This window comes from Anomaloglossus baeobatrachus, chromosome 2 (genome assembly GCF_048569485.1).
Source record: "Anomaloglossus baeobatrachus isolate aAnoBae1 chromosome 2, aAnoBae1.hap1, whole genome shotgun sequence".
NCBI lineage: Eukaryota > Metazoa > Chordata > Amphibia > Anura > Aromobatidae > Anomaloglossus > Anomaloglossus baeobatrachus.
This window is the reverse complement of record NC_134354.1, coordinates 488987658-489013013: the sequence shown is the minus strand read 5'-3', so window position 1 is coordinate 489013013 and position 25356 is coordinate 488987658. Positions and strand designations below refer to the sequence as shown.

Here is a 25356-nt window from a genome sequence, read left to right as displayed (position 1 = left end):
CAGGCGTGCTCCCTCCCAGCGGCAGCGGTGTCAAGAACTTTGGTTTACCACAGTTGTCGGTGTCAGCTTTATTGGACTGAGTGAGTACAAAAGTGACCCTTACTGTCCCAACGGCACCTCCCCGTCGCCCTCATCGAGTCCCGGGGCATCCCTCCTACCCGTTGAGGGGTTAAACACCTGGCTGCTCACACCATCGCCATCGGGTACTCCCAACTGCAGCAGTGGTACTCCACCTTACCACACACCACGGGTGGTGCCACGAACTTCAAACATAACACTCCCGAGTAAAAATTCTCCCCTTTATCCGGAGTGGCTGTGCGACCCCAACCCCTGGGTCCGGAGATCCCTCGAGCCACCGCGGATCCAGATCCGAGCAGCCCGGCTGCTGACGTGGGGGCGGCACACTCACACATAGCACTTGCATGACATACAGAAAGATGCAAAAGGAAGGAACTGGAAAACGCAATGTGGCCAAAATAAGGTCTACAGAAAAAAAAATCTTTTTTCATCTGTATACTCTTACCAAATCTATGATTATGACTGTATGAAGTTTTAATCTTTTTAATTAAAATAAATATTTTTGTGAATCCAATAATTTATCTAGTGCATCTTTTGGTCAGTTTAAGAAAAACAGGGAGACAAAGACAATGCGAGCAAAATATGGAAACAGGGAGACAAATGGCAGTTTTGCTCGCCTGATGTGGTTGTGAAAAGGCTCACCCCCTTTGTTAGCTTAAAGGAAGGCCTCCTGCATAGCCACATGGTGAAGACAATATGAAGCTAGAGATGAATAAGGTAAAATCTGCACTGTCAAACGTTCCAATGATGAACAGGAGAAACAGTAATATAGAACTGTGGTTTATTAGTCGACGCATTTCGAAGTGACAGCCACGTCTTCATCACTTTTATGTTAATGAAGAAAAGGATGTCCCTTCTAAATGTGTCAACTAATAACCCGCAGTTCTATATTACTGTTTCTTCTGTCTGTTCATCATTGGAACATTTGACAGCGCAGATTTTAACTTATTCATCTCTAGCTTTACACTAATGACATACAATATGACACTCATCCAACTTTTCTGGATAAGAATGGGATCGATTTTTTATACGCTAATGTGAGTGATCCCGAAAGCTCTAAGTAAGTACCATACACACAATGGGGAAAATAAGTATTTGATACACTTCCAATTTTGCAAGTTTTCCCACCTACAAAGAATGGAGAGGTCTGTAATTTATATTGTAGGTACACTTCTGTGACCGACAGAATAAAATAAAAATCCAGAAATTCACATTGTAGGATTTTTAAATAATTAATTTGCATTTTATTGCAGGAAATAAGTATTTAATACAATAGAAAATCAGAACTTAATATTGGGCACAGAAACCTTTGTTTGCAATTACAGGGGTCAGATGTTTCCTGTAGTCCTATCCCCTATGCAGAAAAGCACCCACAAAGTGTGATGTTTCCACCGCTACGCTTCATGGTTGAGACAATGTTCTTGAGGTTATACTCATCCTTCTTTTTCCTCCAAACACAGTGAGTGGAGTTGATACCAAAAAAAGTTCTATTTTGGTCTCATCTGACCACATAATCTTCTCCAATGCCTCCTCTGTATCATCCAGATGGTCATTAGCCTGGATACGTGCTAGGGACTTTGCGTGCAGTGTAGTATTAGTGCTACTAATAGTAATCTTTGAGACTGCGGTCCCAGCTTTCTTCAGGTCATACACTAGGTCCTCACATGCAGTTTTGGGCTGATTCCTGACCTTTCTCAGAATCATCCTTACCCCACAAGATGAGATATTGCATGGAGCCCCAGACCGAGTAATATTGACAGCCATCTTGTGTTTCATGCATTTTATAATAATTGTGCCAACAATTGTTGACTTCTCACCAAGCTGCTTGCCTATTGTCCTGTAGCCCATTCCAGCTTGTGCAGGTCTACAATTTTGTCTCTGGTATCTTTAGACAGCTTGTTGGTCTTGGCCATGGTGGAGAGGTTGTGGAGTGTGATTAATTGAGTGTGTGGACAGGTGTCTTTTATACAGGTAACGAGTTCAAACAAATGCAATTAATACAGGTAATGTGTAAAGAGTAAGAGGGCTTCTTAAAGAAAAAATATCAGGTCTGCAAGAGCCAGAATTCTTGCTGGTTGGTAGGTGATCAAATATTTATTTGATGCAATAAAATGCAATTTGATTATATAAAAATTATACAAAATAATCACAGAAACAAATGTCCCTTGTGGTCTGGGTGAATGGAGTGGTAATGTGTATGTGTGACCACCGCTCTGTTCAGTTCTATGTATATATGGGAGTAGTAGTGAGAATAGGCACAACTCGCATAGACACTGAATGGAGCTGTGGTAATATGTGCACAGTACTACTCTATTCATGCAGAAGACACATAACCCACTTTCCCGTGATTGTTGGGGTTCCAGCAGTCAGAAATCTAATGATCATACATATATTGCCTACGTTGTGGAGATAATAGTTGTTTGGAAAGTGTTGTACCCATGATACAGGGTAGCAAAACACAACTCTATTGTCAGATTAATGGAATTAAGAAATTGCACCTTTTCTAAATTCATGAGGCTTAGAAATAGAACTATAAAAAGCGTAATATATTTATCCTACAGTGACATATACAGTGATATATAGATATATTGTATATGGATGACATTTCACTGGGATCTGCAATTGTCTGACAGAAAGAGGCCAGACCGCTGGGACACCCATTATCACTGGGATGTTTTTTTTGCATGAGCTGTTCAGGAAATAGGGAAACCACCAGGTATTAGGCATTCTGTGGTTTTAAGACCTCGGATTCACTACAAATTAACATCTGCAAACTGTGGTTATATACTAGCCAAGATGCACAAGACCAGATTTAGTGTACTAGGCCCGCAACTGAATTAAGATGGTAGCGTACGATAATATAAAAGGAAAACAATTTATTTTTCCTTTTTTTTTTTAAACATCTAGTGGATGTTAGAAGCAAAGAATCAAATATTGTGCATAAGGCCTTGTGCCCACGTTGCTTTTTTCATGCTTTTTTCCTCAGCATCTCAGCAAAGTCTATGAGAACGGGGCTTGCTGTGCACACGCTGCTTTTTTTTTCTTTGCAGTTTTTGTTACTGAAAAAACCTGCAGCATGTCACTTCTTTCTGCATTTTTTCCTGATTTTTTCACTAATTGACTTCAATGGAGTCAGTGAAAAATGCAGGAAAAAAAATGCATGTGTAAAATGCACACTTTGCTTTTTTGTGCGTTTTTATATACTTTTTTTTACGTCATTGGGGTTCCCTGCACCCATATCCTCATCTTGCGGTCTTTACCGCTGGACCATGCTGCAGGAAACTCCGGTAACATCACAAGGTGAATCGAGTTCATGCTGGTGGATCACCGGGATTTCCTGCAGATCCGCTGGCATGAATTCAGTTTACCTTGTGCCGTCACCGAGATTCCTTGCACCTAGGCCATACAGCCAGTGTCAGCAGACATTTTCTCATCTAGTGTTCTTTACCACGGGACCTTGCTGCAGGGAACTCTGGTGACGTAGGTCTGTGAGGTGATCTGTACCTCAGTAACCCGGGGTCGACTATAAACTTTGTCCTTGAGTACTCCCCAAAAGAAAAAATCCATTGGGGTCATGTCTGGTGAACGTGCCGGCCAATCAAGTGGGCCTCTTCAGCCAATCCATTTATTAGGAAATGTTTCATCAAGATACTCGCGGACTACTCTTGAATAATGTGGAGGGGCCCCATCTTGTTGAAAATAAAGGTCATTTGAATTAGGCTGTTGCTGTAACTGGGGAACAACTTGATTCATTGGAATTTCGAGATACTTATCTCCTGTTACTGTTCCATCAACAAATATTGGTCCTAAAACACCAAAATTTGAAATAACACCCCAAACATTGACACCAGGCTCATTTAGTTGTTGCTCTAATGTTAAATGCATGTTCTCATTATACCAGTAAATACAATTACAGTTAGGTCCAGAAATAGTTGGACAGTGACACAATTTTCGCGAGTTGGGCTCTGCATGCCACCACATTGGATTTGAAATGAAACCTCTACAACAGAATTCAAGTGCAGATTGTAACGTTTAATTTGAAGGTTTGAACAAAAATATCTGATAGAAATTGTAGGAATTGTACACATTTCTTTACAAACACTCCACATTTTAGGAGGTCAAAAGTAATTGGACAAATAAACCAAACCCAAACAAAATATTTTTATTTTCAATATTTTGTTGCGAATCCTTTGGAGGCAATCACTGCCTTAAGTCTGGAACCCATGGACATCACCAAACGCTGGGTTTCCTCCTTCTTAATGCTTTGCCAGGCCTTTACAGCCGCAGCCTTCAGGTCTTGCTTGTTTGTGGGTCTTTCCGTCTTAAGTATGGATTTGAGCAAGTGAAATGCATGCTCAATTGGGTTAAGATCTGGTGATTGACTTGGCCATTGCAGAATGTTCCACTTTTTTGCACTCATGAACTCCTGGGTAGCTTTGGCTGTATGCTTGGGGTCATTGTCCATCTGTACTATGAAGCGCCGTCCGATCAACTTTGCGGCATTTGGCTGAATCTGGGCTGAAAGTATATCCCGGTACACTTCAGAATTCATCCGGCTACTCTTGTCTGCTGTTATGTCATCAATAAACACAAGTGACCCAGTGCCATTGAAAGCCATGCATGCCCATGCCATCACGTTGCCTCCACCATGTTTTACAGAGGATGTGGTGTGCCTTGGATCATGTGCCGTTCCCTTTCTTCTCCAAACTTTTTTCTTCCCATCATTCTGGTACAGGTTGATCTTTGTCTCATCTGTCCATAGAATACTTTTCCAGAACTGAGCTGGCTTCATGAGGTGTTTTTCAGCAAATTTAACTCTGGCCTGTCTATTTTTGGAATTGATGAATGGTTTGCATCTAGATGTGAACCCTTTGTATTTACTTTCATGGAGTCTTCTCTTTACTGCTGACTTAGAGACAGATACACCTACTTCACTGAGAGTGTTCTGGACTTCAGTTGATGTTGTGAACGGGTTCTTCTTCACCAAAGAAAGTATGCGGCGATCATCCACCACTGTTGTCATCCGTGGACGCCCAGGCCTTTTTGAGTTCCCAAGCTCACCAGTCAATTCCTTTTTTCTCAGAATGTACCCGACTGTTGATTTTGCTACTCCAAGCATGTCTGCTATCTCTCTGATGGATTTTTTCTTTTTTTTCAGCCTCAGGATGTTCTGCTTCACCTCAATTGAGAGTTCCTTAGACCGCATGTTGTCTGGTCACAGCAACAGCTTCCAAATGCAAAACCACACACCTGTAATCAACCCCAGACCTTTTAACTACTTCATTGATTACAGGTTAACGAGGGAGACGCCTTCAGAGTTAATTGCAGCCCTTAGAGTCCCTTGTCCAATTACTTTTGGTTCCTTGAAAAAGAGGAGGCTATGCATTACAGAGCTATGATTCCTAAACCCTTTCTCCGATTTGGATGTGAAAACTCTCATATTGCAGCTGGGAGTGTGCACTTTCAGCCCATATTATATATATAATTGTATTTCTGAACATGTTTTTGTAAACAGCTAAAATAACAAAACTTGTGTCACTGTCCAAATATTTCTGGCCCTGACTGTATGTCTGTTAATATGGCCAGATAATTTGAAAGAAGCTTCATCACTCCACATAATGTTATCTAAAATTACTGGATTTTCTTTAATTTCGTTAAGCATAATCTTACTAAATTGCAGCCGCCTGTCTGGATCATCCTCCAATAAACCATGAATTAGACGTGGACGATAAGCTTTCCACCCAATAGATTTCAGGATTCGCATGAAAGAAGCTTGTGAAATTCCCAATTCTAAAGAGATTCTTCTGATGGACTTTTTTGGACTCTGAACAAATGTTTCAGCAACAAGTTGTTTATTATTTTCTGTACAGACTGTTTTGGGTCGACCAGTTTTTGGAGCATTAAGGATTAAGCCAGTGGCATCGAATTTGCCATGCATGCGGTAAACTGTTTGTCTCTTTGGGGCTTGAGTACCAAATGTTTCAACCCAATTTGCTCTAACGGTTTCAGCATTTTGAGATTTCCAATACTCTTTTAAAATCCATTTTCTTTGATCTGTATTTAAATTATTTACCATTATGGGTCATCTGAATTATCTGAAAAGAAAACAAAGGAGAGGGAGATTTATCTGTGAAAACTGGATCTGTGAAACTGACTCAGTTGCCCTTAGCAACCAATCAGATTCCACCTTTCATTTTCCAAAGAGTCTGTGAAGAATGAAAAGTGGAATCTGATTAATTGCTAAGGGCAACTGAGTCAGTTTCACATTACACCATGTTTCATAAATCTCCCCCTTCATAACCCTATTACACATACTGTCCACCTACTTTTGGACCACCCTGTATAAATCATGATCCATGGGAATCAATAATTCACTAATTTTTAAGGTAGGAGGGGGACCCTTACTTTAAGTAACATTGTATGAATAGGCAACTCAAATATAACTACCAACAGTCTCAAATTCACCAGGACTGTCCAGGAACAAATGGGGTGGAAACCAAATGAAGGATTTTCCCAGTTGAAATAGAGGTGACAGGTTGCTTTTAAGATAACGGTATTTACAAGGGAGGCATGTGCTGTGCGCAACTCATGAGAAGGGTGAGTAATGGTACACAAAAAAGACAGTAAAAGAAGAATAATGCTTCTGTGTGATATTTCACCACATTTAACATCATTTTCTGCAAAGCTTTTCGCTTCTAATTCATTAGATCATTAGATATAAGAACTGTGTTGTGTTTCAACATTCTGGTTAACGTTTTACATTTTATAGCCAGGAAATCCGTCAAGCAATGTGTTTACCTACAATGTGAATACCTGTATACACGCCAAAGAAAAATGTCTACAGGAGATGTTTGCACCTAGATGTCATGTTGATTACTGCCAGCATTCATTAGAAATGGCCTAGAGTAACCTTCAATGAAAAAGGTCTTGGCTGAAAAGGTTCTTCAGTTCTGTACCCACCCTTCATACCCACCTACTTAATGAAGGTTTACCGGCATGGGAAGGCTAATAAACTATCTCTTCTCATTTACGTCTAGGTAAGGGATAACCAGGATTTTTTTTACAAACAAGATGGGACTACTTTCCTTTCTACGACAACGTCTTGGACTATCATGTGTATTCTTGGTGCTTCTGATCATGGTACTTGTATGCCCAGGTGAGTATAGCAGCTTACTACATGGTTCTAGGGTATAAGGTACAAATATCTAGAAGAATATAACCCTTAATTCCATAGCTGCTCTAAAGAGTAAGGTGATACTATAAAGTAATCCTAAAATTCTGCTATTATATTGTGAATAGTTACTACTAAAACAAATAGCGACACAAAAAAACACAAGTCAACAAATATTTTGTATTTTGAGAGATAAACAACTTCTCATTTATTAGAAAAAAAATCTCAATTTTATGTAAATTGCCTGCAAGAATGAAAAAACTGTAGGATAGTGATGCGAGGTTGTCTGCTTTGGTTGCATTAAACATCAAATCTTTGTTACTTGTACAGCAGAGATCCTAATATTCCGGAATATGCTTTTTCATTCAGGGCGCAGTGTAAAAATTACATTGGCGGTTGTAACCATTTATTCTCCTGGGCATTTGACCAAATTATGTGTTAACCCCATTCTGGAAAAATCCATATTTCCATGTCTTCTTGTCAGTGAAATATTTCAGAGACACTTGTGATATACGGAGCATCCTAACAGTTCCTATTAATGAAAGATGCCTCAGCTAGGTGTTACTTTTAAGTTTATGATTCGGACAACCTTGTGGTATTATCACTGTCTATGGAGAATCTCTAGGTGTACGCAAGGCTGTAAGTAATATATAGTTCTATATGTTATTTGGTTATATACCATAAGGCTATAGTCACACGCAGCATCTTTTTTCTGAGTGCATCTTGAATGCATCTTGCAGCATCTTTTTCCTGTGGTCTCAGAAAATGCAGCTTGTGGCCCAAAAAAACACATTTTTGACTCATTTTTGTTAATGTGTTTTCTAAAGGAGAAACAAAAGATGATAGGATAGGATAATTGATTGATAGCCAGAATAGATAGATAGAGAATAGATAGATAATAGATAATAGATAGATAGATAACAGATAAAAGATAGATAACAGATAATAGATATATAATAGAAAGAACATATAGAATAGATAGAAAGAAATAACAGAATAGCTCTATAGAGGGATAGCTTGCTTGGTCAGCTGTTTTTTAAATTTGTTTTTGTTAAAAAAAAATGACGTGGGATACCACCCATTCTTCAAATCCAGCACAGGAACGGCAGCAGCTGCAGCCTGCAACACTAGGCTGTGTGCTGTACCTTGGCTGGTTATGAAAACTTGAGGGGATCCCACACTTTTTTTAAATTATTTGAATTATTTAAAAAAAAAAAAATGACGTGGGGTCCCTCCCATTTTTTTAAAACCAGCCAAGGTACAGCAGACAACTGGGGGCTCATATTATTAGGGTGGGAAGGGCCATCATTATTTGGCCCTTTCCAGCCTAACAATGGCAGCCCACAGCCACCCCAGAAGTGGCACATCCATAAGATGCGTCAATTCTGGTGCTGGGCCCAACTCTTCCCGTTGCCCTGGTGCGGTGGCAATCGGGGTAATAAGGAGTTAATAACAGCCCACAGCTGCTACTAAGCCCCAGCTTAGTGATGGCAGGAGTCTATGAGACACCCCCCCATCACTAATCTGTAAGTGAAAGTAAATAAACACAAAACAAAAAGTCCTTTATTTGAAATAAAAGACAAAAAAGCACCCTCTTTCGCCACTTTATTAACCACCCAAACACCCCTTCAGGTCTGACGTAATCCACACGAAGTCCCACGACACTTCCAGCTCTGCTACATCTGACAATCACAGCGATTGGCCATAGAGCAAGACTGCCCACTGTGAGCTCCACACAATAACTGAAGTGAGCCGCGCGATAAGCGGTGATGTCACTCAGGTTACCAAAGACCACAGCTGGAGTCCTCCACCTGTGACAACAAATCACCCGAGTGACTGAAGTGAGCCGCGCGATCAGCGGGACGTTACTCAGGTGATTTGCTGTCACAAGTAGAGGCTGTGGCCACGGGTCACCTGAGTGACATCACTGCTTAGCGTGTGGCTCACTTCAGTTGCGGCCTGAATTTCACAGCAGGCAGTCTTCTTCTATGGTGCTCGCTGTGAGCTTCAGATATGTAGCAGTGCTGGAAACGTCATGGGACCTTGTGTGGATTACGTTCAACGTGGAGGGTTGTGTTGGGGTTAATAAAGTGGTGAGAGAAGATGCCTTTTTGTCTTTTATTTCAAATAAATTATTTTGGTGTTTGTGTTTATTTAATTTCATTTACAGATTAGTGATGGAGGGTGTCTTGTGTAGACGCCTGCCATTACTAATTTAGGTCTTAGTGGCAGCTATGGGCTGCCATTAATTCCTTATTACCCTGATTGCTGCCTCATCAGGGCAATTGGGATGAGCCGGATAAAGTCCTGGGACTGTCGCATCTAATGGATGCAACAATTCTGGGGGCTGCTGACTGATATTTTTAGGCTGGGGGCTCCCAATAACGTGGGTCTCCCCTGCCTGAGAATACCAGCCCTCAGCTGTGAGGCTTAATCTTGGCTGGGTATCAAAATTGGAGCGACCGCACGTCGTTTTTTTTAATCATTTATTTATTTATTGTACTGTACAATATAGACCTGCCCACCAGCGGCTGTAATTGGTTGTAGTCAGACAGCCACTAGTGGGCGGGGAAAGCAGTGCTTATTCAATGAAGGTAATGAGCGGCTTGGGAAGTGAATGACCGGCTGCGGGATCAGTGTGACAGCCGTGCGGTGATTCGGTTAGTATGAAACGCTTGCTCCTACCCTTTTGCGCCAGATTTTGGTCCCCATTGATTCTCTGGGAACCAACATCTAGCCAGATACCTGGGATCAGTCCCCCCTCCCCGACCTCGAGTCAGCGGGAAATTGATCTGCCAGCCCTTCAAAATGCACGTACAAGACGCAAAAAGAATTGACGTGATGCATCTTCAAAAACGCAGCCAAAATGCATCCAAAAAAGATGCACTGTATAGACAGCAAAATACAGACTTTGCGCATTTAGGTGCATCTTTGTGACATCAAAAATGCACCAAAAAATGCAGTAAAAGCTGCAGTGTGTGAACATAAACCTTAATGGATTATTCCCATCTCCAAGATCCCATCCCAATATGTAGGTGTAATAATAATATTAGCAAATACCTCCAATTATAAATGTAGTATAGTTCTCCTGAATAGCTAGGTCTTTTACCTCATGTGAAGGGCATTGTACTTAGTTGCTTGTGGTCATAACCATGGATACCTAAAGGCTGCTTTACACGTTACAATTTCTCGTGCGATCGCACCCGCCCCCATCGTTTGTGCGGCACGGGCAATTTGATGCCCGCGTCACACAATAACCCCCCGTCACACGTACTTACCTTCCAAACGACCTCGCTGTGGGTGGCGAACATCCTCTCCCTGAAGGGGGAGGGACGTTCGGCGTCACCGCAACGTCACACAGCGGTCGGCCAATCGAAGCGGAGGGGCGGAGATGAGTGGGACGTAAACATCCCGCCCACCTCCTTCCTTCCGCATTGCCGGCGGCCGCAGGTAAGCTGCAGTTCATTGTTCCCGGGGTGTCACACAGAGCGATGTGTGCTGCCTCGGGAACATTGAACAACCGGACGTTCGATTTTTAGAAAATGAGCGACGTGTCCTCCTCTCTCCTTCACTTCCAAAACTTCACTCTCCTTTTCTCTGACTGGCACCCTTAACCAACCCCCCCATTGGGCAACCCTATTCCACTCAGGCCGGCCACTAGTGTGTCTGGTGGGTGTGGTGCAGAGTGTTCCTAGGATTTTGATTAGCTGATGATGGCAACACCATAGTTGGGGACCCGTAACCAAGGAGGTGGATATCGCACAGAAGGGCAGATTGCACAATACCCTGTGACGACCTGATCGGCCAGGGCGTCACATATACACACACACACACACACACACACAATATATATATATATATATATATATATACAGTACAGACCAAAAGTTTGGACACACCTTCTCATCTCTAGAACAACTATTAAGATATTAAGAGGAGAATTTGTGCAGCAGGCCTTCGTGGTAAAATAGCTGATTGGAAACCACTGATAAGGACAGGCAACAAGCAGAAAAGACTTGATTGGGCTAAAGAACACAAGGAATGGACATTAGACCAGTGGAAATCTGTGCTTTGGTCTGATGAGTCCAAATTTGAGATCTTTGCATCCAACCACCGTGTCTTGGTAGAAAAGATGAATGGATGGACTCTACATGCCTGGTTCCCACCATGAAGCATGGAGGAGGTGATGTGATGGTGTGAGGGTGCTTTGCTGGTGACACTGTTGGGGATTTATTCAAAATTGAAGGCATACAGAACCAGCATGCCTACCACAGCATCTTGCAGCGGTATGTTATTCCATCCGGTTTGCGTTTAGATACACCATCATTTACTTTTCAACAGGACAATGACCCCAAACACACCTCCAGGCTGTGTAAGGGCTATTTGACTAAGAATGAGAGTGATGGGGTGCTACGCCAGATGACCTGGTCTCCACAGTCACCAGACCTGAACCCAATCGAGATGGTTTGGGGTGAGCTGGACCGCAGAGTGAAGGCAAAAGGGCCAACAAGTGCTAAGCATCTCTGGGAACTCCTTCAAGACTGTTGGAAAACCATTTCCAGTAACTACCTTTTGAAGCTCAGCAAGAGAATGCCAAGAGTGTGCAAAGCAGTAATCAAAGCAAAAGGTGGCTACTTTGAAGAACCTACAATATAAGACATATTTTCAGGTGTTTCACACTTTTTTAAGTATTTCATTCCACATGTTTTAATTCATAGTTTTGATGCCTTCAGTGTGAATCTACAATTTTCAGGGTCATGAAAATAAAGAAAACTCTTTGAATGAGAAGGTGTGTGCAAACTTTTGGTCTGTACTGTATATATACACACACACACATATATATGAGTAGTGTAGCTCCAGGTGGGCCCTCTCTGAGCACGGGGCCCGGGGCGATCGCACCCTCTTCTCCCCTGGTAGCTATGCTACTGGAGCACATAGAAGCTATTGTGAACTTACTATGTTAGTGGACAGAAGAGGTTGTTGCATATAAGAATTGTTCAGGGCACCTTTGGTATGATTAAGAGGCTCAGTACACCATTTTGCCCACTGATTTGGCATGACCACGCCTCCCTCACTGGTGATTGACAGTTCTGGGTTGCCTGAAGTCAGCATAACCTACAGGGAAACCTCAGGTAAGTCTGTGCTGTCATTAACTAGTGAAGGAAGCATAGGCATGCAAAACTACTAGGAAGAATGGTGCTTTGCGATCTTTAGCCACACCAAGAGTGCACTGAGCATCCTAAATAGAAGGTTTGGTAAAACTTTATTTTCTGCAGAACAGAAGCTATAATTAGAATTAACAATGTGATTTTTATAGAGGTTATATCCCACACATGGCTATGTGTTTTGTTTATGCTGTCAGTTTTTTTCTGACAGACACCCTTTAAGAAACTGAAATACAAAGCAAGAGAATGGATGGCTGTCCGATGGTGCAATGTTTTTGCATTACACTGATTAGTCACACACATGTCCTGAACCTGTACATTACTTAGAAATTAGAAGTTTTGAAGAATCCTGCATACAGCTTCTACTATCCATCTATAGTCCATCTTTCGGAAGCTGAAAATAACTTTTTCAGACCTATATTGATGACTAGGTCCAAGGAGAAGTTTTGTAGTGAGCAGGATGAACCAGAATGGATTTTATTCCTTGACATCTGGACAAGTGCCTCAATGGAGAAAGTGATATCATATGCTTAATCTATCTGACACCCCAGACAAATTCCCACTGTCCAAATCGGTATAATGAAGCAGTCCAACGTGAATGGGAATGAGCTACAATACAAGGCATGGTCACTCATGCAACAGACATTTTTGGTTCTTCACAATGATGTTGATCATAGATTGGACTGTCACTAGTATCTCAGTGTGCTGCACAAAAAAAAAAAGCAATAAAATAGTTGTTATTAATAAATAATAATAATAATAATAATAGAGTGTAAAACTATTGCACACAAGAGGTATACTGTTACTAAAAATTCTTGTTATGGAAAGTCTATAAAACTTAGTCTGTATGTAAAATATACTATAACCTTAGAATTAAAAGGGTTTTCCTTTATACAGTGCCTTGCGAAAGTATTCAGCTCCCTTGAATTTTTCAACCTTTTCCCACATTTCAGGCTTCAAACATAAAGATAAAAATTTGAATGTTATGGTGAAGAATCAACAACAAGTGGGACACAATTGTGAAGATGAACGAAATGTATTGCTTATTTTCAACTTTAAACAAAAACAAACTGAAAATTGGGGCATGCAATATTATTCGTCCCCTTTAAGTTAATACTTTGTAGCACCACCTTTTGCTGCGATTACAGCTGCAGTCGCTTGGGGTATGTGTCTATCAGTTTTGAACATCAAGAGACTGTAATTCTTGCGAATTCTTCCTTTGCAAATAGCTGGAGCTGAGTGAGGTTGGATGGAGAGCGTTTGTGAACAGCAGTTTTCAGCTCTTTCCACAGATTTTCGATTGGATTCAGGCCTGGACTTTGACTTGGCCATTCTAACACCTGGATACGTTTATTTGTGAAGCATTCCATTGCAGATTTTGCTTTATGTTTGGGATCATTGTTTTGTTGGAAGACAAATGTGCCGCCCCCATGCCAGCAGCCGTGCTGCTCGGATCTGGATCTGCGGTATTGCTCGACGAACTCTACGGGACCCGGGGGTCGCACGGACACTTCGAATAAAAAGGGAATGTATTTGTACGGGTGTTTTTCAAAACTGTCTGTAACGCCACCCATGGTGCGTGGTGAGGTGTAGCACCACCGCTGCTGTTGTGGGGCTCCCGGAGGCGATGGGCTGGCAGCTGGATGTTAACCCCTCCGTGGGTAGGGATGGATGCCCCGGGGCCCAATGTCTCTGTGTTGGGGATGGTAACGGCAAGGGCCGGCGCACCCGGTCAGACCGGGGATGTTACTCACGGTTGAATAAATCACACAAGTCCTTTGGTAAACCAAGGTGATGGTGGCCGGCTGCCGCGGGTGTATTTCTGGTCCCACACCCAGGCTGGTGGTCAATGTCCCTTTCCTCTGCACTTTGTGTTTCCTGTGATGGACTTCCTGGTGTGTAACGCGGGAGTCCACTCCCGGTCCTTTGTTTGGAAGCTGTGCCCGTCTGACGCTGACCCGTGAGATCTACCGGGCCCTGGCAGATGCCCTATCCCTCTCGGTGGGTGGTTGTCTACTTTTCAGGACTTAGGTTGGGACAGGACCTAAAATCCTGCCCTCAATTGGTTAATTAGCTAGGCCATTGGTGCCGGTCCTGGCTTCAGGGTCCAAGTACCCCCTTTGTGCACAGTTTCCAGGTCGGTTCTCTGGTGTTGGTACCGGTGGGCTACAACCCTGCCCCGATCCACCTCGGATCTCCGGCTGCCATCTTCCCGTCTCATGCTGACACTGGCCACTGTCTGCCACCTATTCAGTATGACGGGGCTTCAACCCCGATGCCTATCAACTTGAACTTCTCACTTCAACTGACTGAGCTTAACTCTGCCTATCTGAGCTTAACTGCTTGTTCTCCAGACCCCTAGGTGGGCGTTTTCCTTCCACCTGGTCCCGCCCACTGGTGTGTCTGTCCGTCCCTGAGGGGGGAGACCAGGATTTTGATGGCTGGTTTAACCCTGTGTGGGAGAGGTGTTATGCGGGGGCCTAACTGTGTGACTACCTGGTTTTGCCAGGGTGTCACACAAATGTCTGTCCCAGTTTCAGGTCTTTTGCAGACTCCAACAGGTTTTCTTCAAGAATGATCCTGTATTTGGCTTCATCCATCTTCCCATCAATTTTAACCATCTTCCCTGTTCCTGCTGAAGAAAAGCAGGCCCAAACCATGATGCTGCCACCACTATGTTTGACAATTGGGATGGTGTGTTCAGGGTGATGAGCTGTGTTGCTTTTACACCAAACATATTGTTTGCCATTGTGCCCAAATAGTTTGATTTTGGTTTCATCTGACTAGAGCACCTTCTTCCACATGTTTGGTGTGTCTCCCAGGTGGCTTGTGGCAAACTTTAAACAACACTTTTTATGGCTATCTTTGAGAAATGTCTTTCTTCTTACCACTCTTCCATAAAGGCCAGATTTGTGCAGTGTATGACTGATTGTTGTCCTATGTACAGACTCTCCCACCTCAGCTGTAGATCTCTGCAGTTCATCCAGAGTGATCATGGGCCTCTTGGCTGCATCTCTGATCAGTCTTCTCCTTGTTTGAGATGAAAGTTTGGATGGACGGATGGGTCTTGGTAGATTTGCAGTGGTATGATACTCCTTCCATTTCAATATGATCACTTGCACAGTACTCCTTGGGATGTTTAAAGTTTTGAAAATCTTTTTGTAACCAAATCCGGCTTTAAACTTCTCCACTACAGTATCACGGACCTTCCTGTTGTGTTCCTTGGTCTTCATGATGCTATCTGAGCTTTAAACAGATCACAGACTATCACAGAGCAGGTGCATTTATACGGAGACTTGATTACACACTGGTGGCTTATATTTATCATCATCAGTCATTTTGGACAAAATTGGATCATTCAGATATCCTCAATGAACTTCTTGAGTGAGTTTGGTTCACTGAAAGTAAAGACGACAAGTAATATTGCATGCCCCATTTTTCAGTTATTTTTATTTTTTAAAGTTTAAAGTAAGCAATAAATTTTGTTCAACTTTACAAGTGTCCCACTTGTTGTTGATTCTTCACCATAACATTACATTTTTATCTTTATGTTTGAAGCCTAAAATGTGGGAAAAGATTGAATAATTCAAGGGAGCCAAATACTTTCGCAAGGCACTGTATATAAAACTTTAACTACAGCTCCAAATCCTTTGTAAAGAGTTAAACTTATGCAATGGCAGTGGAGAAGTGAGTGAGATGAGGTGACGCTGCACATTCATTAGCATGGTAGCACACCCATAGTGGCCAACAGGGGTGTACTAACATGTTAATGGAGCTGACTAGCCAGGGGAATGAACGCCCTTGGAACTAGTCCCCTCGCTAATTAGCATACGATATATATGCTAGTGTATACAGGGACGGTTAGGCAGGGAATAGCAATATGCACCCAAAATTGCTTGTGGTTCTGGGTGCATATTGGATCTGACAGGTTCACTTTAACTTAGCAATCTCAGCTAATGTTCTCAAAAGTTTTTCAATTTGGTAAGTGTTAAGAAAAGATGTAGATTTTAGGGCTAATTTCTCAAACCTTATCATTTGTAATTTGGAAAAGACAATAGTTCAAATTAGTTAATGTGGGAGAATGTTCTGGCTATATATAAAAAGCATATGTATAGTATGGTATAAAATGTCTGCAAACAAACACAATGGATTTACCCTTAAATGGGTTTTCCCACGTAAAAAGTTCATTTTAATTAATAGATCTTAGATGAATAATAAATTCCACAATCGGACGTGTTAAAAAAAAATGTTCCTGTGCTGAGATAATCTTATATATGTGCCCCTGCTGTATTCTGTGTAATGGCCGTGTCTGACTATACAGCAACATGATCTAATCATGTCAAGGGCAGAGTAGGATGTAAAGACGTATACCAATATTACAGCACGAGGTCGCAAATTATTCTTTCTTTGAGTTAAAATATTTTTTGAAAACAAGCAGGGAGATATTTTACCTCACAAAAAAAATCAGCTATGATCCCCTGCTGAGCTATCTCTATACTCACTTTTGTGTCCTCCCCAGCCCAGGAGATATATGATATGACCATACCATGTCTCTGTACGGTCAGACACGGCCATTACACAGTACATAGCAGTTGCACATATATAAGATTATCTCAGCACAGGAACATGATTTTTAAGCACATTCAATTGTGGAAATTATTATTTTTCCAAGACTTATTGATTAAAATTAACTTTAAAAATAACTTTATTAGTGGGAAAACCCCTTTAACAGCTCATTGTATTTCATATTTAATTTAAGTACACGGAAAATAAAGCAACAACACTGTTTTTCACTTCCACAATATTGTATATAAGACTACTCAAAAACAAACAGCTTTAAAGAAGATGAATTCCGAATGCTTCACACAAGAATGATAACTATGTAATATATTTCCAGATGCATCAAGTGGAAACAAACTACGAATGATGCTTCAGAAAAGAGAAGGTGAGTCAGTCACTGCTTAAAATCCTAAATATCTTAAAGGGAGCTGATTAAATGCTATTAACCTGCAAATATAGGGTTAATTTGCAGTTTAATAGCAATCTGAAGCTGCCAGCCGCTGGCAACAAGTTGCTGGTAAGAGATGAAATTTATTCCTCCCGACAGCCTAGGGCTTTCAGTCATCAGGGTGGCGCCGGCGCAGCTTCAGTCACCGCTCAGTGCTTAGTGCGCGGCAGCTGTAAGCATTGGATAAGGATCTATCAGTTCACTAAACTCCGACTTTCAATTTAACAACCAGTATAAAGCGAGTGAATGCCATACCTAGTTGTAGAAAGCGAAGGAGAAAGGTGTTCAAATGCTGCGCCAACGGATCACTTAGGCAGCGTTTAGGAAACGTTCGACGCGTTTCCGGAGCATCTGCCCCCTTCATCAGGACCACCAGGAACAGAAATAACATCAAATCTGTCCCAGTAAGACGATACATACAATATATAATACAATACAATACATACAATATGTAATTATATATTGTATGTATCGTCTTACTGGGACAGATTTGATGTTATTTCTGTTCCTGGTGGTCCTGATGAAGGGGGCAGATGCTCCGGAAACGCGTCGACCTATATGACAATAAAGTGACATTGATCTGAACATCTGCCTAAGTGATCCGTTGGCGCGGCATTTGAACACCTTTCTCCTTCGCTTTCTGTTATCTGCTGTTTGGTGGCTGCAGCCGAGGATCGACATTACATGCGGTTATAGTGGTTGTGACTTTCACAACTGCATCTGGTGAGTGTATTGACTCCCCCCTCCCTACCCTACACATATTGGGGTAAGACCCTATTTGCGCTTTTTTTTCCACAGTCTTTCTCCGCATACCTAGTTGCAGACAGACTGGTGAGCTATGGTAGTGACTCACCGACACTGTTCACCTGTGTGCCTGCTCTGTGGCCATCATTATGCTGCATTGGTGAATGCGGTGACTCAATAAGAAAGTTGCAGGTTAGCTGCAGACAAAGTTGATTGTAATATTTTTTTTCAATTTGTGCCCCACCCCTTTGGCACATGAGGTAACGCCTTACACGGTCGCTTACGCCTGCATTCCCTTCGTCCCGGCCTTGAGTCACAAGGGTACGTTCCTGCTGGCTTCTTCCTGCCTGCTCAGTTACATTGATAGGTCTCTCCTTATGCACACATAAGACGAGACGTATAGTATTACAGAGTCCGAGAAGAGCCCCCAATGCCAATCTATCTCCACAACTATTCAGCCCCATCACCTATTTTAAAGTAAGGTGTCCGTGTAAAGCTGCACAGTTTCAAGTTTAAACTAAATTTGCACGCAACATCTTTTCAGGAGGATTCTACCTGGAACCCGCGTGAAATAGAGCTAAGCGCCCAAAAGAATAATCACATGCACTGCAATATCAAAACAACTTGCTGTGCGTATGCCCTGACTTTGTAACTTCTATTACCTGCTTCAGGCTTGGTAAGCTGTGAATCAGCTAAACGAAGTGACCAGTCCTGTCTTATAATAACTTCCACTATGAAGCCACCACTATGTTGTGTATGGAATTCAAAAATGTTATATATAGAATTAAATAAAAAGAAACAATGGTGGCAAACTTGTCCACGCACATGTAGAGAAAACATTACCAGTGTTTATGATAAGTGTCTTCTGCTTCAAACACAATGAAAGTATGCCGGCTTCTATAAGACACCGTGTGGATATATCTTTTCAAGTCTGCAATATCTCTTAATGCTGCCTGTGGTTTGGGCAGCATGAATCATCTTTACAGGATTTCTTTAAAGGGAACCTGTCACCAGATTTGGTAACTATAAGCTGAGGCCACCACCAGTGGGCTCTTATATACGGCTTTCTAACATGCTGTATATAAGAGCCCAGGCCGCTGTGTAGAACGTAAAAATGACTTTATAATACTTACCTAAACGGTTGGTACCGTACAGATGGGTCAGATGGGTGGCTCTGTTCTGGTGCGGTGCCTACGCTTTCGGCCATCTTCGTCTTCCTTCTTCTGAAGCCGGGGTGCAAAATGCATCCTACGTCATGCACACGCACCGTCATTGAGGTCCTGCGCTGGCGCACTTTGATCTGTCCTGAGCAGGGCAGATTAAAGTATTGTAGTATGCCTGCACGGTACCGGCAAGTGTGTATAAGGTGGACGCGTCATGCACACAGGCTTTAGAAGGAGGATGAAGATGGCCGAAAGAAGAAGCGCCGGCACCGGAGAACGGAAACGCCCATATGGCCCAACTCCACAGCATCGACTGTTTAGGTAAGTATTGTAAAGTCATTTTTATGTCCTACACAGCGGCCTGGACTCTTATATATTGCATGTTAGAATGCTGTATATAAGAGCCCACTGGTGGTGGCTGCAGCTTATAGGCCCCAAATCTGGTGACAGGTTCCCTTTAACATCTATTTTGATGACAGACATAGAATAATCCTTGAATGAATATTTCAGTTAATGGAACGGCTGTTTATCTAAACACTTATCTTTTATAACTTGAAGCCAAGTAGGTCAAGAAATTAATCTCAGATTTTAATTTCTATTCCTTGTTGGCTGAAATCAGCTAAGGAACCTGCAAAAACGATTGTATCTGTAGATGGGAACAAAGCCAACGAGTTTCTCAATACACTAAAGCGAACAAAGCGTCAGCTCTGGGACAGGAGTCGCCCTGAGGTGCAGCAGTGGTACCAACATTTCCTCTACATGGGCTTTGATGAAACAGTAAGTTCTGCTAAATGCTGCATGTCTTTATAGATTACAATCACAAACTTGGGAAATGTTCATGATATGATATTGAGATGTTCTTTGAAACTCGCTTAAAAATGAAATTAAACAGAATTAACCTAAACATTCACAATTATCTACTTCTGCCAAGTGAGCTGAGGTGCCATTGTTAATCTACTTTTATATATTCTCACTATATATTAAAGAAGTGGTTCACCCATATTTATTATTGGCCACAACCATATTATGTTGAGAAACAAGGTTTCTCTCAAATACCTTGCGTTGCCAATAGTGCCTGTGAGCGGCGCTATTGCGGACCGCTCTTCCCCATCTCCCCATCTCCTGACCCCGTGACCACAGGGATCCGGTAATGTCACGTCAACTTCCTGCTCACCTCATATCACCGTGGCTGGACCCAGTCTCCGTGAGTGACTCGGCTGTGGGTGGAGCTTCGCCGCTCAGCACAGCCCAGCATCCCTCCTGCTTGCGCGCTCTGCAGCAAAGGAGGAGTGAGCAGGGAGGTGCTGCGCTTTGAAGCTGCACTGTGCTGAGACATCACTGGATCCCCGAAGTCACTGAGCCCGGGGGTTAGGCGATGGGGAACAGCGAACTGCAATAGCGCTTCTCACAGGCACTATTGGCAACACAAGATATTTGAGAGAAACCTTGTTTCTCAACATACAGTAATGTATTATGTGGCCATCATTATAATGAATATGGGTGAACCACCCCCTTAATGCTTTGGACTGACTTGTGGGATATTAAAAACATGCATTTCATCGTTTTAATTTTACTCACTGAAAATACTCATCAATCACTTAGGGGTACTTTGCACATTACGACATCGCTAGCATCGGTTAGTGATGCCGAGCATGATAGTACCCGTCCCCGTCGCACATGCGATATCTTGTGATAGATAGCTGCCGTAGCGAACATTATCGCTACGGCAGCTTCACACGCAGTTACCTCTCCTGCGACGTCGCTCTGGCGGGCGAGCCGCCTCCTTCCTAAGGGGGCAGGTCGTGCGGCGTCACAGTGACGTCACACGACAGGCGGCCAATAGAAGCGGAGGGGCGGAGATGAGCGGGACGTAAACATCCTGCCCACCTCCTTCCTTCCGCATAGCCGGTGGAGGCAGGTAAGGAGATGTTGCTCGCTCCTGCGGCTTCACACACAACGATGTGTGCTGCAGCAGGAACGAGGAACAACATCGTATCTCCTATTGGTGCGACGTTATGAAAATGACCGACGCTACACAGATCACCGATCTACAACGCTTTTGCGATCATTTATCGGCGCATCTAGGCTTTACACGTTGCGACATCGTTATCGGCGCCGGATGTGCGTTACTTTCGATTTGACCCCGACGATATCGCAGTAGCGATGTCGCAGCGTGCAAAGTACCCCTTATAGTTGACAATATTTTGAAGAGAGGTTTTTCCAGGTAAATTTATTTTTTACTCCCCAAGCTTCCGCTATCTAAAAATAAATATATACATTGCCTTGGAAAAATATTGACCCCTTTGACATGTTAAGAACGTGTCTACAACTAGGAACATTTTTTTTTTTTATTGTGATGCAAAAAACAGATAGGACAAAATAGCTGAAAACCTCAGAACTTCATTGTGGTTAAATAGGTTTTTTAATTTTTTTGTGTTTTTATTGAAAATTTTTCTGGCTGCTGCAGCCAATCACTGTGATCAGCGATCTCATGACTGCAGGACATATTAAAGGTAGATTTACACCGAAAGATTATCGTGAACTAACAACCCTAGAGATACTCGCTTCATAATATGTTTTCAGTGTAAACAGGCGTCGATCACCGCAATTAAAACACTTAAGGTGGCTTTACACACTGCAACATCGCAAACGACATCGCTGTAACGTCACCGGTTTTGTGACGTAATAGCGACCTCCCCAGCGACATTGCAGTGTGTGAAACACATCAGCGACCTGGCCCCTGCTGTGAAGTTGCTGATCGCTACAAATCGTTCAGGACCATTCTTTGGTCCTTTGTGTCCCGCTGTGCAGCATGATCGCTAGAAAGTTTCAGTGTGTAAAGGGGACTTGAATGTGCAGGCAGCAGGAGCCGGCTTCTGCGGACACTGGTAACCACGGTAAAGATCGGGTAACCAAGAAGCCCTGTCCTTGGTTACCCGATATTTACCTTCGTTACCAGCCTCCGCCGCTCTCACTGTCAGTGCCGGCTCCTGCTCCTTGCACATGTAGCAGAGTACACATCGGGTAATTAACCCGATGTGTGCTGTAACTAGGAGACCAGGTAGCCAGCGCTAAGCGGTGTGCGCGGCTCCCTGCTCTCTGCACGTGTAGCTACAGCACACATCGGGTAATTAACCCGATGTGTACTGTAGCTAGGAGAGCAGGGAGCCAGCGCTAAGCAGTGTGCGTGGCTCCTACTCTGTGCACATGTAGCTGCAGCACACATCGGGTAATTAACCCGATGTGTACTGTAGCTAGGAGAGCAGGGAGCCAGCGCTAAGCAGTGTGTGCTGCTCCCTGCTCTCTGCACGTGTAGCTGCGTGCGCTGGTAACCAAGGTAAATATCGGGTTGGTTACCCGATATTTACCTTAGTTACCAAGCGCAGCATCGCTTCAGTGCGTTGCTGCTGGCTGGGGGCTGGTCACTGGTTGCTGGTGACAGCTCACCAGCAACCCATGTAGCGATGCTCCAGCGATCCCTGCCAGGTCAGGTTGCTGGTGGGATCGCTGGAGCGTCTGACTGTGTGACCTCTCACCAGCAACCTCTAGCAACTTACCAGCGATCCCTATCAGGTTGGGATCGCTGGTGGGATCGCTGAAAGTCTCAGTGTGTAAAGGCCCCTTAACTCATCAGATAAAATGATCTTTTGTTCTGCACAAAAGATCATCTTTCTTAGAAGCGCATCGTCCTGGGTAAACAGAACCAGTGCTGCCGAGAACAATGGCAGCTTTTGCGCACTGAGCGATCTATTACAGATCACTAAGTGCACATCATTTACTGCTGTCTGCCTGTGTAAAGAAACTATGAAACGACCTTCATCAGTAAATATTTACCGGTTATCATTCATTTAGTGCTGCTGGCCGGCTCGTGTGACCAGACCCTAAACGGCTGAAGTGGTCAAAAAGATCTAAATGCTTATGCACATCAATGGGATGAGTATAATGATAGAAAATATTTTTCTCAAAACAGAAATATGAAGATGATGCAGATTACTGGATGAACCAACGCCGTGCTGGGACGGAATATTATGGAGGTTTTCACCACCACCACTATGATGAAGATGCACCAATCGGACCACGTAATCCAAACACCTTCCGACATGGAGCTGCAGTGAATTATGATGATTATTAGTCCGAACATGAAAAATAAAACAGATGCAATAGACAAATCTTCCTATCTCATTGGCAATAACTCATTCTTTAGCAGTGAGCCTCTGAGGTTAAAAAGGACAGTTAAGATCCATGTAATTGATCTGTTTATGGTCTCATTCTTTAGTCCTGTTGCATCACTCATACCATAATTTGTGCATGGTCACATTTAGTACAGCAATAACATAATAATTGTGAAAATTAGGCTAGTTTCATAGCACGTTAAGACCCTTGGTTGCAAGTATACATTGGGAGGATCTCCTGATGGTTTTGAGGCAGTCTTTTGGCCTATGTCAGGTGAAAGGAGCCCTAAGATTCTGTGTATATGGCAGGAAATGCCGGGCTTCCCGTGATGTAAACATGTCTTAGTGATATAATGACCACATTTATATATTTGACGCACAAAGACAAAATGGTACTTGTATTCTTTTATAAGTTTTGATTAAAATAAAAAAATCTGTATGTATACATGGTTGGTTTCCTTTTCATTAAGCATGTGACACAAAGTACCAACAAATGTAGCCATGAACTTTTAATGACTTGTCACAGCTTAAAGGTGTTGTCCCCTACTTGGCCAACCCCTTTGTCACGCTGTACAAAGGCTAGTAAGACGCAGTACAGCGTAATCCCCACTAGGTGGCAGAAGAGTAGTGAAGGAGAGACAAAAAACACTGTAACGGAAAGGCTGCTGAAGTTTAGCAGAGTAACTTCAGCAATGTTAACAGGCGAATCACCAGGGGGCAAAAGAGTAGTCAGTCAAGGTCTAGCCTGGAAAGTAGAGTCACTGCAAAGGGAGGATCAATATCAAAGTTAGAAAGCAGAACCAAGTCAGAAGCCGGGAGATCAGGTATGTAGAGGGAAACACAAACAAAAGACATGAGAGGGAAATCAGGGAGCAGAATAGGCAGACAAACGGGGGGAGGGTCAAAGCCAGGACACAGTAGCTGGGAGGCACAACAGATCAGGAACACTCCCCAGAGCCAGCATACAAGCTGCAAGGCAGAAATATCACTGGCAGGGAGCCATAGGTAGAGAGGCAATATATAGAGTCCTGGGATCCAGAACGACTCAAGGGAAGTTAACCCCTGACATGACCAGGCCAGAGCTGGGTGAGACCAGCAGCAGTAAAAAGCCGGCCTGGATCATGACACCCTTCTCATTACTCAGGTTTGTCCCCATTAAAATAAAAAGCCTATACTCACCTCCCGTGCCGGCGTCATTCCAGTGGTGTCGGGACTCACGTGAGGTTGTGATGTCATGCAAGTCCCTGCCCAATCACCGCCTGCTTCTCTCTCCTCACCTTCAGACGTATGAGTAATTAACAGCATGTAAGAGCTTTTACATATGAAGTTGGGGAGAGAAGTTGTCGGTGATTCTGCATGGGGCTCACGTGATGTCACAATCTCACATGATCCTGGCACTGCTGGAAGAGCACTGGCATGGGAGATGAGTGTAAGCTTTTTTATTTTAATGGCCACAAACCAGGGGAATGAGAAGGGGTTGTTCTAGTAGTTGACAATCCTTTCAAAGCAATATATTTTGAGCAGCATTACTCTACTCGTCGTTTGTGCGTCACGGGCAAATCACTGCCCGTGGTGCACAATATCGTTAGCCCCCGTCACACATACTTACCTGCCTAGCGACGTCGCTGTGGTCGGCAAACTGCCTCTTTTCTCAGGGGGCGCTTCGTGCGGCGTCACAGCGACGTCACATGGCTGGCGGTCAATAAAAGCAGAGGGGCGGAGAGCAGCCGAAGGAAAGACACGCCCACCTCGTTGCCGGAGGACGCAGGTACGGTGTTGTTCGTCGTTCCTGGGGTGTCACACGTAGCGATGTGTGCTGCCTCAGGATCGACGAACAACCTGCGTCCACAACGAG

General features: G+C 43.2%; 1 protein-coding gene across 1 annotated transcript in view; it reads left to right on the top strand.

The window, feature by feature from the left end:
• Window positions 1-23890, top strand: part of ECRG4 (ECRG4 augurin precursor) — a 43437-nt gene extending 19547 nt beyond the window's left edge. The window contains exons 2-5 of the mRNA XM_075334262.1: window positions 7116-7234; window positions 17312-17359; window positions 19949-20106; window positions 23300-23890. Of these exons, the coding sequence (XP_075190377.1) occupies window positions 7150-7234; window positions 17312-17359; window positions 19949-20106; window positions 23300-23461 (453 nt within the window). The 5' untranslated portion in view covers window positions 7116-7149 and the 3' untranslated portion in view covers window positions 23462-23890. The remainder of the gene's footprint in view (window positions 1-7115; window positions 7235-17311; window positions 17360-19948; window positions 20107-23299) is intronic.
• The last annotated feature ends 1466 nt before the right edge of the window (window positions 23891-25356 follow it).